The following is a 14,539-nucleotide window of genomic DNA, read 5'->3' as shown; positions in this document are numbered from 1 at the left end:
TCAAGTCTAGACAACAACTCTAATATGATTACCAAGTCTAGACCACTACTCTATTATGACTACCAAGTCTAAACAACAACTTTAATATGATTACCATGTCTAGACACTTCTCTAATATGACTACCAAGTCTAGACCACTACTCTATTATGACTACCAAGTCTAAACAACAACTCTAATATGATTACCATGTCTAGACACTAATCTAATATGATTATCAAGTCTAGACCACTTCTCTAATATGACTACCAAGTCTGGAACACTACTCTATTATGACTACCAAGTCTGGAAGACTAATCTATTATGACTACCAAGTCTAGACCACTACTCTGTTATGACTATCAAGTCTAGACAACAACTCTAATATGATTATCAAGTCTAGACCACTACTCTATTATGACTACCAAGTCTAAAAAACAACTCAAATATGATTACCATGTCTAGACCACTACTCTAATATGATTATCAAGTCTAGACCACTACTCCAATATGTTTACCAAGTCTGGAACACTATTATGACTACCAAGTCTAGACCACTACTCTAATATGACTACCAAATCTAGACCACTACTCTATTATGACTACCAAATCTAGACCACTACTCTATGATGACTACCAAATCTAGACCACTACTCTAATATGACTACCAAATCTAGACCACTACTCTATGATGACTACCAAGTCTAAACCACTACTCTAATATGATTACCAAGTCTGGACCACTATCTATTATGACTACCAAGTCTGGACGACTACTCTATTATGACTAGCAGGTTTCATAAAGATATCCTGAAAGGTTTTGAGTTTATGCTCCAGAAAACAAAAGTGTGATGGACTTGTAGACTAACAGACAGAACCAATTTCTATATCACTGCCCAATGTAGTTGGGTGGGTGTCTTGATCTCATCCCTGCAAAATCCTTATGTCAAACACAAGATGTCCAACAAAGTTCAATGTTTACCTGATGTCAAACACAAAATGTCCAACAAAGTTCAATGTTTACCTGATGTCAAACACAAGATGTCCAACAAAGTTCAATGTTTACCTGATGTCAAACACAAGATGTCCAACAAAGTTCAATGTTTACCTGACGTCAAACACAAGATCTCCAACAAAGTTCAATGTTTACCTGATGTCAAACACAAGATGTCCAACAAAGTTCAATGTTCACCTGATGTCAAACACAAGATATCCAACAAAGTTCAATGTTTACCTGATGTCAAACACAAGATGTCCAACAAAGTTCAATGTTTACCTGATGTCAAACACAAGATGTCCAACAAAGTTCAATGTTTACCTGATGTCAAACACAAGATGTCCAACAAAGTTCAATGTTTACCTGACGTCAAACACAAGATCTCCAACAAAGTTCAATGTTTACCTGATGTCAAACACAAGATGTCCAACAAAGTTCAATGTTCACCTGATGTCAAACACAAGATATCCAACAAAGTTCAATGTTTACCTGATGTCAAACACAAGATGTCCAACAAAGTTCAATGTTTACCTGATGTCAAACACAAGATGTCCAACAAAGTTCAATGTTTACCTGATGTCAAACACAAGATCTCCAACAAAGTTCAATGTTTACCTGATGTCAAACACAAGATGTCCAACAAAGTTCAATGTTTACCTGATGTCAAACACAAGATGTCCAACAAAGTTCAATGTTTACCTGATGTCAAACACAAGATATCCAACAAAGTTCAATGTTTACCTGATGTCAAACACAAGATGTCCAACAAAGTTCAATGTTTACCTGATGTCAAACACAAGATGTCCAACAAAGTTCAATGTTTACCTGATGTCAAACACAAGATGTCAACAAAGTTCAATGTTTACCTGATAGTCTGATCAAAAGATGCACTTAAAAGCTGACTGCTATCTTTAGAGAACTGTACACAGGTGACTCCTTTGCTGTGAGCTTTGTCAAACTTCCGCAGACACTGTCCTGTTAAAATCTTCCATACCTGTAAATAATTGTATTTGTCTAATTAATGACATTATACACAAATCCGTAATTTCTACTACGCTTTTCATAAAATAAATATTTTACACTGAAATTATATTCCATTTGCTTTGAAAAGTACATGAAAATTATTACTATTTACTAAACAGGATGAGATCACTGACATAATTTACCTTTGATTGGGTACACGGGTAACTGGTCTTTAGTATCAAAAGGTACACAGATGTTTACTAAAATTTTCACAGCTCTAGACCTTACATCCGTTCAGTCTGGTATGCTAACCACATAGCCAACATGTACTGATGCAAAATTACTCTAAAGGAGACCCATGCCAGAAATTTAACTGTTTTCAAAAAAATCCAAGGGTAGGTGAAACTGATGTTGTTGTGGCTTAATTGCAGGTGCATATCCTCTCTTAATGATGGTAACCCCAAACTCCTGTTGACCTATGTGCACTGTGTGCAGACAAATGATTAAGTGAAGTCTGCAGGTAAAGACATAAATGCAATGATGGCCATAACAATGGGTTGCATTTCATTTCTACACCTGCTGGAGGAAAGAAACAGACAAGATGAAATACACACTGTGAATGAGAACATTTTCTAGCACAGAAATTGCTCTTCTTCCAGTGATTGGCTAAAAGTATAATGAAATTCAACAAGTGGAATTGATAAGCTGTAACTTTCTGCAACCCCCCCACAAGGAATCAGATTTAAACAGATAATTGGTGAGCTATGACAGTGGGATTAGTGAGCTATGACTTCCTGGACCCTGAAAAGTCAAATTCACAAATATATATTTGGTCATCTCTGACTTTCCAGACTCCGGGAAGTCAAATTCTGACAGAGGGATTGTGGGCTATAACTTTCTAGACCCTGAGAAGTCAGATTTACAAATAGAGGGGTTGGTGAGTGATTATTTCCCAGACCCTAAGGAGTCTGATTCAGAGCGGTTTGTAGGTTACGACTTTCTGTAATCTGAGGAGTGAGATTTATACAGACAGGGCTTTTGTACAGCTATGACTTTCAATGCCCTGTGGAATCAGATTCACATTTAGAGGGGTTGATGGGCCATGACTTTCTGAAGCCTGAGTGAGATTTGCACAGAGAGCTTATATGGGTTATGACTTTCCAGATCCTATGGCAACAGATTCACACATTGTGGGTTGATGGGCCATGACTTTCTGAAGCCTGAGTGAGATTTGCACAGAGAGCTTATATGGGTAATGACTTTCCAAACCCTATGGCATCAGATTCACACATTGTGGGTTGATGGGCCATGACTTTCTGAAGCCTGAGTGAGATTTGCACAGAGAGCTTATATGGGTTATGACTTTCCAAACCCTATAGCATCAGATTCACTCATTGTGGGTTGATGGGCCATGACTTTCTGAAGTCTGAGTGAGATTTGCACAGAGAGCTTATATGGGTTATGACTTTCCAGACCCTATGGCAACAGATTCACACATTGTGGGTTGATGGGCCATGACTTTCTGAAGCATGAGTGAGATTTGCACAGAGAGCTTACATAGGTTATGACTTTCCAAACCCTATGGCATCAGATTCACACATTGTGGGTTGATGGGCCATGACTTTCTGAAGCCTGAGTGAGATTTGCACAGAGAGCTTATATGGGTTATGACTTTCCAAACCCTATGGCATCAGATTCACACACTGTGGGTTGATGGGCCATGACTTTCTGAAGCCTGAGTGAGATTTGCACAGAGAGCTTATATGGGTAATGACTTTCCAGACCCTATGGCATCAGATTCACACATTGTGGGTTGATGGGCTATGACTTTCTGAAGTCTGAGTGAAATTTGCACAGACAGCTTACATAGGTTATGACTTTCCAAACCCTATGGCATCAGATTCACACACTGTGGGTTGATGGGCCATGACTTTCTGAAGTCTGAGTGAAATTTGCACAGAGAGCTTATATGGGTAATGACTTTCCAGACCCTATGGCAACAGATTCACATTAAGAGGACTTGATGGGCCATGACTTTCTGAAGTATGAGTGAGATTCGCACAAAGGGGTTTTATGGGTTCTGACTTTCCAGACCCTATGGAATCAGATTCGCACATTGTGGGTTGATGGGCTATGACTTTCTAAGTCTAGTGTGATTCGCACAGAGGGCTTATATGGGCTATGACTTTCTGTAGCCTTATGTGTCAGATTAACATGCAGATGGCTTTATCTTCCTGGGCTATGAGGAATCTGATTCAAAAGACAATTAGTGTTAGTACAATAATGAATCAGTACATGACAGTCACTGATGAAAAGAAAATACCGGAGGAATATGTCTGAATTTTGGACTATGATGTGGATTGCATAATCAATTCAAGCTGTTATTTTAAACTGCAAAGCATTGGGTATTGCATTGTTTTCTTGTGAGAATAGCATTAAATATTTCTCTGTCATCAAATGTTCCTATTCATTCATGGTTCTTTGTTTATGAATCTGTGTTGTTTCATATATTCTACTGTTCTTTCATATCTTATCATCTTGTTTTCTTTCTTAATATTAATACGTGCATATAAAAAGTGTATGTATCCATCATGATCATCGAGTTTAAAAAATGCATATATGCTAATAATCCCGATTTGCCGGTAACTAAGGTTTTAAATTCACATGTGAATTTATTCAGATCTCAAAATATTTCATGTAAAGCAATGTTTTCTTCTAGATTTTGCTGTCAATCATTGTCCAACTGCTCTATTGATGTTCTCTTTACTCAATGAATAACAATGTTGACCTAAAGTGTGTCTTGCTTTATACAGTTTCTCATTATACTTTTATTATTTTTCATATGCGCTGTTCAATAGGTTTAACAAGTGTTACATAACTGAAGCATTTCTGCAAAATCGTTCTAGTTCGGTCTTTCCACAGATCCCTGTCTAGCAAAGGACTACTGATTTTTAATCAAAGACCCCAAAACGTCAAGGATCCATTTATTACTTATAACACCTATTAGTAAAAACCTGCATTTGGTCTTCACTCTCCAGATTTGAACAGCAAGGTAATCAATTAACAGCTTGTTGTGTACACATGCTAGCCTTAATCCGATTACTCTGTTATGCATCACAACACTGGTCTCAGTGACTGCTGGAACAGTGTTGGTTCACAGTAGATTGGTTCTGGCTAGTTGATGTAATGTGTGGATAGAATTTGAAAAAATACTGTTTTGTTTTTCTTTCTTTTTTACATTTCTGAAAGCATATAAATCAATACAATTTTTCAAAAGCAGTAGATTTCACCTGTAAAACAATATGTACATTAGAAGGCCTTAAAAATGGTTATTTTTTTCCTACCAATGGTAGAATCACATGCATGTTAAGGACAAGTGGGTACTAATTTTAGATAACCCAAGCAATCTGTTCAGTCTTTATAGGTCACAAACTTTGATTTTTACACAAAAAGTGTATAGCTTTTGATAGAAGTATGGTATTAAGTAGATGATATTCATAAGGGTATGGGACACACATGGGGTTAAATATTACTAATTTACAAGTTTTTCAAGAACTAGATAATTAAATTCCACATTTTGTTAGTGCAATCACAGTTTTATAAGGCAAATTAGAGTTATTTTATGACAAGCCTGTTAGACACTTCACACAGAATGCAGGAGTGCCCAATCTAAAAACAGAGAAGCCCAGGGTGTCAGGCTATCAAATCTTTTGTTAGCAATGCCTTGTAACATAGTTGGATTAAAGTGACCTAGTAGTTTAACATCTAAAAAAAAATAGTTATTACGCCTTTGTCAACTTGACACACAGGTATATAAGGTAATGTGTATGCCTCATGTTTCTATACAATGATACCTCATTTCAACTGATCATGCTAAATACATGTACAGCAATCTACCTACTTGTCAAGTGGACTTAATAAATAACACAATGAGAGGTAAACTGTCTGCCTTCTCTGGTCAGGTTATAACAAACAACAAAACTAATTTATAATCTATTATGGTGAAATCATGCTGCTGATGCTTACTTTGGTGGAATGAAAAAATGAGATGAAAGACATAGGCATGAGATGAAAGACAGATGGGCATTTAAGATTAAGGATTTGCTGAAATCTGCTTAAAGGTTCAAACCCAACCCCAACCCCATTCAGAATATAGCTTATATGTATGCAAAATGGAAAGGTCATAACTGAGTAAGGTCAGATTATTTTTATACCTTGATTTTCCCATCTTGTGATCCTGTGGATAACATTTCTGAGTCTCGACTGAAGCACATGCACAGCACAGCATCATCCATCATCATGAAGTTATCCTGCATAAAAAAGTCTTCATAGAAGTCTGTGTAGGAAGACTTATAGAATAAAATGAAAATCTTCATAGATGTCATCCATCATCATGAAGTTATCCTGCACAAAAAGTCTTCATAGAAGTCGGTTTAAAAGACTTCAGAATAAAATGAAATTCTTCATAAACGTCATCCATCATAATGAAGTTATCCTGCACAAAAAAGTCCTCACAGAAGTCGGTTTAAAAGACTACAAAATAAAAATTATGTCTTCACATAATTCAGAGTAAAATACAGAATAAGAAAGTTACAGAATTCTGTATAAGATTTATAGAACAAAGTTTTCATAGAAATCTGTAAAATACTTACAGAACAAAAATAATCGCATTAGTCTGTGTAAAAAACTAACAGAACAAAATCTCTCCATAGAGGTCTGTTTAAAAGACTTAAAGAACAAAAATGTCTTCGTACAAGTCTGTAAAAGACAATATAAAGTCCTAGCAGAAGTCCATGTAAAAGGCAACAAAATGATGTCTTCATAAAAGTCAGTTTAAAAGACTTACAGAACAAAAAAAGTATTCACAGAAGTCTGTGCAAGAGACAGAACAAAAACTTGTCTTCACAGAAGTCTGTTTAAAAGATTTACAGAACAAAATATGGTCTTCACTGAAGTCTGTGTAAAACAAACTTACAGACTAAAAATAAAGTCTTCACAGAAGTCTGTGTAGGAAGACTTACAGAAAAAAGGTCTTCATAGATGTCTGTGTAGGAAGACTTACAGAATAAAATGAAAATCTTCATAGATGTCTGTGTAAAAGACTAACAGAATAAATAGAAAGTCTTCATTGATGTCTGTGTAAAAGACTAACACAATAAATAGAAAGTCTTCACTGATGTCTGTGTAAAAGACTAACAGAATAAATAGAAAGTCTTCATTGATGTCTGTGTAAAAGACTAACAGAAAAAAAAGAAAGTCTTCATTGATGTCTGTGTAAAAGACTAACAGAAAAAAAAGAAAGTCTTCACAGATGTCTGTGTAAAAGACTAACAGAATAAATAGAAAGTCTTCATTGATGTCTGTGTAAAAGACTAACAGAAAAAAATGAAAATCTTCACAGATGTCTGTGTAAAAGACTTACAGAATAAATAGAAAGTCTTCATTGATGTCTGTGTAAAAGACTAACAGAAAAAAAAGAAAGTCTTCATTGATGTCTGTGTAAAAGACTAACAGAAAAAAAAGAAAGTCTTCACTGATGTCTGTGTAAAAGACTAACAAAATAAAAAGAAAATCTTCATTGATGTCTAAAAGAATTACAGAATAAAAAGAAAGTCTTCATAGACATGTGTGTAGAAGATAAAATAAAGCAATGCAACAAGGAAAAACATTAAATAGAAAGTTTTACTTCTACCTTATACTTTGAAATATGAAAAAAATGTGCAGGGCTTATTTTGTGTCTTCTTTATTTGAGAGAACATAGGAGATAGAAGCAGGAGCTTTAGGCAAAAAATATCACACCTTCTGCCCTTGCTTATTGTTTCCATGTAGGCTCTGATCTGCACCATGCATGTGTGGCTAAAATTCATATCGAAAATAAATAATCCTTCTTAATGACTTCATTGTTTTTGTGCATGAAACCATGGTTTATTTTTTATTTAAGTCATGTATGTGTGGCTAAAATTTACATCCAAAGGAAACATTTCTTCTTAATAACTTCATTGGTTTTGTGCATGAAACCAAGGTTTATTTTGTATTTGATTAACTTAGACCTCTTTATTTAGATGACAAGTTATTTCAATATTTTTGTGTAAAGATTCTTCACCATATAATGATGCTTGACTTGACCTATATTTAAAATCATTTCAGGAGAAGACAATTTTTGTGTCTTCTAATTATAGTAATTAAATAGCTATGTGGTTATGTGTTTTATCTGTGCCTGATACCATGTGGTTAAGTTTTTACCTGTGCCTGGTTCTGTTTTGTCAAGTGTTGTACCTGTGCCTGGTTCTGTTTGGTTAAGTGTCTTACTTGTGTCTGGTATGATATGGTTAAGTGCATTACCTATGCCTAGTACCATATGGTTAAGTGCTTTACCTGTGCCTGGTACTGTATGGTTAAGTGTTTTACTTGTGTCTGGTATGATATGGTTAAGTGCATTACCTATGCCTAGTACCATATGGTTAAGTGCTTTACCTGTGCCTGGTACTGTATGGTTAAGTGTTTTACTTGTGTCTGGTATGATATGGTTAAGTGTTATACCTGTGCCTGGTACCATATGGTTAAGTGTTTTACCTGTGCCTGGTAACGTAAATCCTTCCGGATCTTGCCGGTTGTGAAGTTCCAAACCTCTACAAAGCCATCCACTGATCCAGTTACTAAATATTGACCATCTGGAGAAAATCTGGCACACTCAATGTGGGCTTTCTGCCCAAACTGTAACAAGGGAAAAAAGCTTGTTTTAATGGAATATCAAAGATTTTAATAAGATATTATCCAAACATAAAGTTACAAAATTACATTTTTGTTCATGTTTTTTTTAGCTTAAAATGATTTCATAAAAGCTGGTTGCAAAACAATGAAATTAGAAAGAAAATTAACAAAAAAATTCCAGATATGCATTTTCTTGAACTCTTTAAATCTGTCAATGAATGTAGATAAATTATGTTAAAAATGTCATCCTGGAAAATGTGTAGCCAAAACTTTATAGACAGATACATTGTTTACATGGTATATAGACATACTATAAGATGTACAATACATACATAAAACTGCATAAGAATGAGTTTGATATAGTGTTGGGATACAATAAGGACATCAGGCCAAATTATATTGAAAAGCCATATCAAACAATTGTTTTCCCAGAATCAGAACAAAACATGAATGTGGTTTTGTATTTATTACATTGCCGTTTTTATGCTTTCTAAATAATTTTAACTTTACTGTATGAACACAATTTAAAAAGAAGTGTGATTATAAAAGTTTGATTCAATGCATCTTAAAGTATCTATGTGCAAACATCAAAGTAGAAACCTATGTAGTTGAAGTGTGTGGTACAGAAAAATGGATTGAACAGCTGTATCGAAAGCCAGATCAGGCATGTAAAATTAAATGTGTATGCAAAAAATAAAATGTGCAATAAGACTACAGGACATTAAGTGCAGGTTTGTCTTGAAGTTTACTTTAAGTTTTCATTTAGAATAAATGTAAAGGAAAATGCCTTAGACGACTCTGCCCCCTGGAGTACCCCGTTTATTATGGTAAGAAGTGTGTCTACTTGTAAGCACATTTCTTAACCCATTACTATATGCATCTACCTGACTGACACGGAAGCACCTTGGGATGCCTTTACACCATTTTCATGGAAGCACATTTGGACACCTGCTGTAAACATCAACCATTTTTAGCTGGGTTTTTGTAGTGGCACCCTTGGGGAAAATTCCCTAGTAGGTACTACATTCATTGATTTGAATGACCATTATGTCAGATCAAGTGGTCACTATTTAAACTCTAGTAGGTACTACATTCATTGATTTGAATGACCATTATGTCAGATCAAGTGGTCACTATTTAAACTCTAGCAGCAATATGCTTTTTAAAGTAACAGGGTTGGATTCTCCACTCGCCAAAATGGAGGCCACAGATTTTGTTCAGTACATGTCTGGAGTTTGCACGATTAGAATCACTACTTTGAAAGCTTCAATAACTTAGGTAAAGCTTCTGATATTGATGTAGACAACACAGAGTTTCTATAATTTATCAAATGCAGGTGACCTAGTGATTTAGGCAAACACAAAGAACTGGTATATTTCAAGTATGAGAAATGTTAGCAGTGGTTGGTCACACGGCTTCACTGGCTTAAAGGTGAATGAGTTCTCCAAAGATTTTAAAGCACAAAAAAAATAATTATAAGCTAAAATGATCAGATTTTACTCCTAAGTATTTCTATACATAATAAATATGTACAAAAAATGTAAAATGGTTAAAATTGACGTTAAACGTAACATATACTACACTGCTATAACAGTCAAAAGAAAGGCCTATGTGTATAGAGTGAAATAGGTAACAGGTGTTCTATTTATAGAACAATGCACTATGTAACTTTAGTACACGTGTTATCAACTGCCTAAAAAACATACACTCTGTGAGATAAAGTGTTAAGTTTCACATTTTCTCTGTATGAGACAGATATATTAAACTATACACATTTATGCAGGTTTTGAAATGGAAAATGTATATTAATTGACAAAATGTATATTAATTGACAAAATGGGTATTAATTGACAAAATGTATATTAATTGACAAAATGTATATTAATTGACAAAATGGATATTAATTGACAAAATGTATATTAATTGACAAAATGTATATTAATTGACAAAATGGGTATTCACCATTTTAAAATGACCTTATTCTCATTCAAATTTAAATTTGTTGAGAAAAAAAATCCAAAACATTTCTGAACATTCATAACTGAAATAATACTTAACATGGCATCTTCTAAACTGGTGATATTATGCATTTATATAGGGAATATGGAACAGTGTCAGGAATTTTTTCTAATACAGTGGTCACCTTCATTAATGTCCCCTAAGACCTGCGGCAACCCACATTTTACGGCCAGAAATCCTTGGCACTGATGAGTTTATGTTCAAAAGTACTCCTCAAGAAAGGCCACCCCTCTAACATGACTAGCATATTAGTGCAAAAATGTAAACTTTACCCCTCAGCCACATTTTATTCTAATATATGTCCAGAGTCAATATTTAATTCATGCAGTATGGTAAGTAATCTGATTATCTATACCAAAATCTGTTTACTGATGTCAGTGTTTCATTATCTATACCAAAATCTGTTTTCTGATGTCAGGTTTTCATTATCTATACCAAAATCTGTTTCCTGATGTCAGGTTTTCATTATCTATACCAAAATCTGTTTCCTGATGTCAGTGTTTCATTATCTATACCAAAATCTGTTTCCTGATGTCAGTGTTTCATTATCTATACCAAATTCTGTTTCCTGATGTCAGTGTTTCATTATCTATACCAAAATCTGTTTCCTGACGTCAGGTTTACATTACTGAAAGAAGTGTTGGCTAAAGTACATGTACCACTAAGGTTTTCATTAACGCTGACAATCACAGGAAATGGGGTCAACAATGTTGTGACAGAGTTTTGGGCTTCCCACGGCACATGAGTTTTTTTCTTTGATTACTACAACGGGACGTAACTGTAAGATCATAACATGGTCATCATAGGATAAATATAGATTTTGAGGATTAAAACACTGAAAATCAATTTTAAACAAAACTGGGTACCAAACAAAGACCAAAAAATCATGTGACAAAATATGTAATAATTCCTTTATAAACAAGGTATTTCATCCACTCTACAAAACTTCTGACTGTATAATTAAGTTGCAGTACCGAGCAATTAGCAACACAGGAATAAATCGTTACAAAACTTAAACACGTCATCACATTAACGTAGAATACTTCAGAAGAAAAATTAAAGTTATTTGACTTTATGACAATGGGGAGAGTTCAAGAGTTCTTGAAAAAATATTTTAACTTGGTAAGACTCAAATTATTATTTTAAATGCCAAGCGATGTATGTACCAATATTTAAATAACGTTTTTGAATGGTTTTGGCATGCGCATGTTAACAAAACCCTACTTGCATTTCATGCTCAAGAATCAGAGCTATTAATGTATTTTAACTTGAATAAGTCATTCTTAAGACCAGAAGACCCTTTTAATAATTAGTGCTACTTTTAAATGAAGATTGTAAATGCTTTGAAGTTATTTGTAGCTTTCTTACTACATACACATACCTGTCACCAATAGTCCCCCTCTAGAAAGGCCACCCGTCTTATATGACCACTTTGCCGGTACAGAAGGGGTGGCCGTATGGGGGGGGGGGGGCACTGTATAAAGCTTAGATTTAAAATTACATGGATTTGAACTTTAATGTCAGGTACTTCAGAACAAGTAGGACTGAGCCTACGTGCTGTGTCCAAAATTGATTTGTTAAAATTTGCTTTTGTAGGTTTTAATGGCATTTTTAACAAATTACTGGCTATATCATGCAGAGGAAATGGGAGCTAAGTGCCTTTTCCAAGAGCACAACAAAGCAGCTGACCTGGGATGGCCTGGGTGGGTATCAAAACTGCAAAACTCAGATTAGAAGACCAAAGCTCTACCAAAAGAGCTATTCTGGCACCTGCCCACAAACGAAAAAAATGGGACTTTAACCCCAGTAATAATGTACAGTGAGTATAGTGAATAGTAAATTATCTTAGCATCCTAAGTGTAAACAAAATGCATAAAGGGGTTTATATATAGCAAATTAAAAAGCATTAACCAAAACCTTAAGTCAAAGTTTTTTGTGTGACCTCAATCCCAAGGTCAAAGTTACAAGTGACTGTGTTGCAGAATGAATAATCTTAGTTTCAGAAATATAAGGAAAGGAAGAAACATTAACCAAAACCTGAGCACTCATTTTCAATGACTGCTTCCTTATGTCAAAGTCAACAGGGCATGTAGGTTTGTGAGAAAATGAAGTGTTATAGCTTCCTAATAATGATTCATTTAGAGCATGAAGACAATCCATCTGGTGTTTAGGAAATATATACAAATGAAAATTTCAAAGGGAAATCCCAATTTTACATGACTGACCTCGACTCCAAGGTCAATGGGGTGAAGGAGTGCATCGATGAATGAATTGTCTTAGCTTATTAGTGATTCATGCCATGAATGATAAGAACCTATCATGGGGTTTATGTTATTATACTGTAAATTCTGTATCATAGATTTTCATTGTGCCAGTCTACGTTCTGTTGAAAAACCTGTAGTGGACAAGATGCTGAAGGTGTAGAGTCTAATAAATTGTTTCAGCACAAATTCAAAAAAAATCTATATCCTGAAGCATAGAAAATTATTGATGCCGAAAGGTGGCTGCTGTATTTCACCTTGCCACTAACCCAGGCTCAACAAAAATTAAATTTGATTAGTATACTTTTTTTTAGCTATTATAACATTAAAACTAAAATGTTTTATCAAATTCACCTAACATGGTTCAATAGAATAAATATTATAATCACAAACTGTGATGTGAAAATGTTTTAAGATGACAGAGATATCTTCATTCAAAAACTTGTTTTTATATAAAACCAAAAAATTTGAAATTCTGATTTTAAACTCTTCGTTTCTTTTGGATACAAATCGGTTTAATCAGAATTCATTATGTGTGTCATTTTATAATTGTCTGAAAATAGATACTTTATCTACTAATCATATTATTAATAACGCGGTAAAGCTTGAAAGACAAAAACTACATAAACATTCCATCAACTACCCTTTTTACCATAAACCTTGTTTGCAACCAATAAATATCTTTGGGTTTAAAGAACAAAAGAGAAACTGCACATAAAAACATGCAGTTTACAGTGAAAGATAAATGAAGGGAAAATATAGCTTAACAGTTAGTTAACCTTTTGTGGTCTTGCCTGCAAAAAAAAACTGCCTGTTTAACATTAAGATACATTAAAAGGAATACAGCTGTAACAATTTACCTTGATGGTCTTGCTCAGCTGTGTCGGATATTTTTCTTCCTCCTGCTCTTTCACTGCTGCTTTACCTCTAAACACATCTATAGTTGTACCTAAAAGAAAATGGACATGTATGATGAACACTTACAATAAAATATGAGGGACAAAAATGCCAAAGTTTAAAAGGAAGTTAGAGCTGATAAACAGCCAAAGTTTTCTATTCTTCTTTTCACAAGTAGTACAGTTGTTCAAAGGGACTACTTAAAGAACACAAATTTTGTTCTACTATATTTGTAAATAAGCAACTATCTCTCATTAAACCAAAATTAATGAATCAGATTAAAGTTATTTTAATAAAATTAAAATGAAATGGAAATAATTTTTAGAGTTTATATTCAGAACACGTATACAATTTTCAAACACAATACATTTGTATAAATACATGTTATCAGGAAGAAATAAAGTCATAAAACAGCAAGTGTTACCATCTGATGAAAGTTCCAACATACATGTACATGTATCAGCTGGTGAATAAAAAAAATCACTTTTAATTTATGTCAAAACATTACTTTTCAATAACAACTAGTAATTTAGTACTTTATTTATTTGGATGGAAAGAAACTGTCAACAGTCATGTTTTTTAATTAACCTAATATTAAAATTAAAATATTTTTGCTGTTATCCATGCACAATACTCGGCTGGTTATGATTTGACATTTTTAAAACAATCTGTATTTTTTAATTTGGCTTGGCAATTACAATTTATCCTTTTTAG

General features: G+C 34.1%; 1 protein-coding gene across 1 annotated transcript in view; it reads right to left on the bottom strand.

Moving 5' to 3' along the window:
* LOC149792984 (WD40 repeat-containing protein SMU1) overlaps nucleotides 1-14,539 on the bottom strand; it is a 55,624-nt gene that overhangs the window by 19,571 nt on the left and 21,514 nt on the right. The window contains exons 6-9 of the mRNA XM_089966851.1: nucleotides 13,789-13,877; nucleotides 8,511-8,651; nucleotides 6,152-6,247; nucleotides 1,841-1,968 (exon numbers count right to left, since the gene is read on the bottom strand). Of these exons, the coding sequence (XP_089822977.1) occupies nucleotides 1,841-1,968; nucleotides 6,152-6,247; nucleotides 8,511-8,651; nucleotides 13,789-13,877 (454 nt within the window). The remainder of the gene's footprint in view (nucleotides 1-1,840; nucleotides 1,969-6,151; nucleotides 6,248-8,510; nucleotides 8,652-13,788; nucleotides 13,878-14,539) is intronic.

This window comes from Sinohyriopsis cumingii, chromosome 8, assembly GCF_028554795.1.
Source record: "Sinohyriopsis cumingii isolate HCF-2022 chromosome 8, ASM2855479v2, whole genome shotgun sequence".
NCBI lineage: Eukaryota > Metazoa > Mollusca > Bivalvia > Unionida > Unionidae > Sinohyriopsis > Sinohyriopsis cumingii.
Note: the sequence above shows the minus strand (reverse complement) of the source record. Positions and strands in the feature narration are given on the sequence as shown.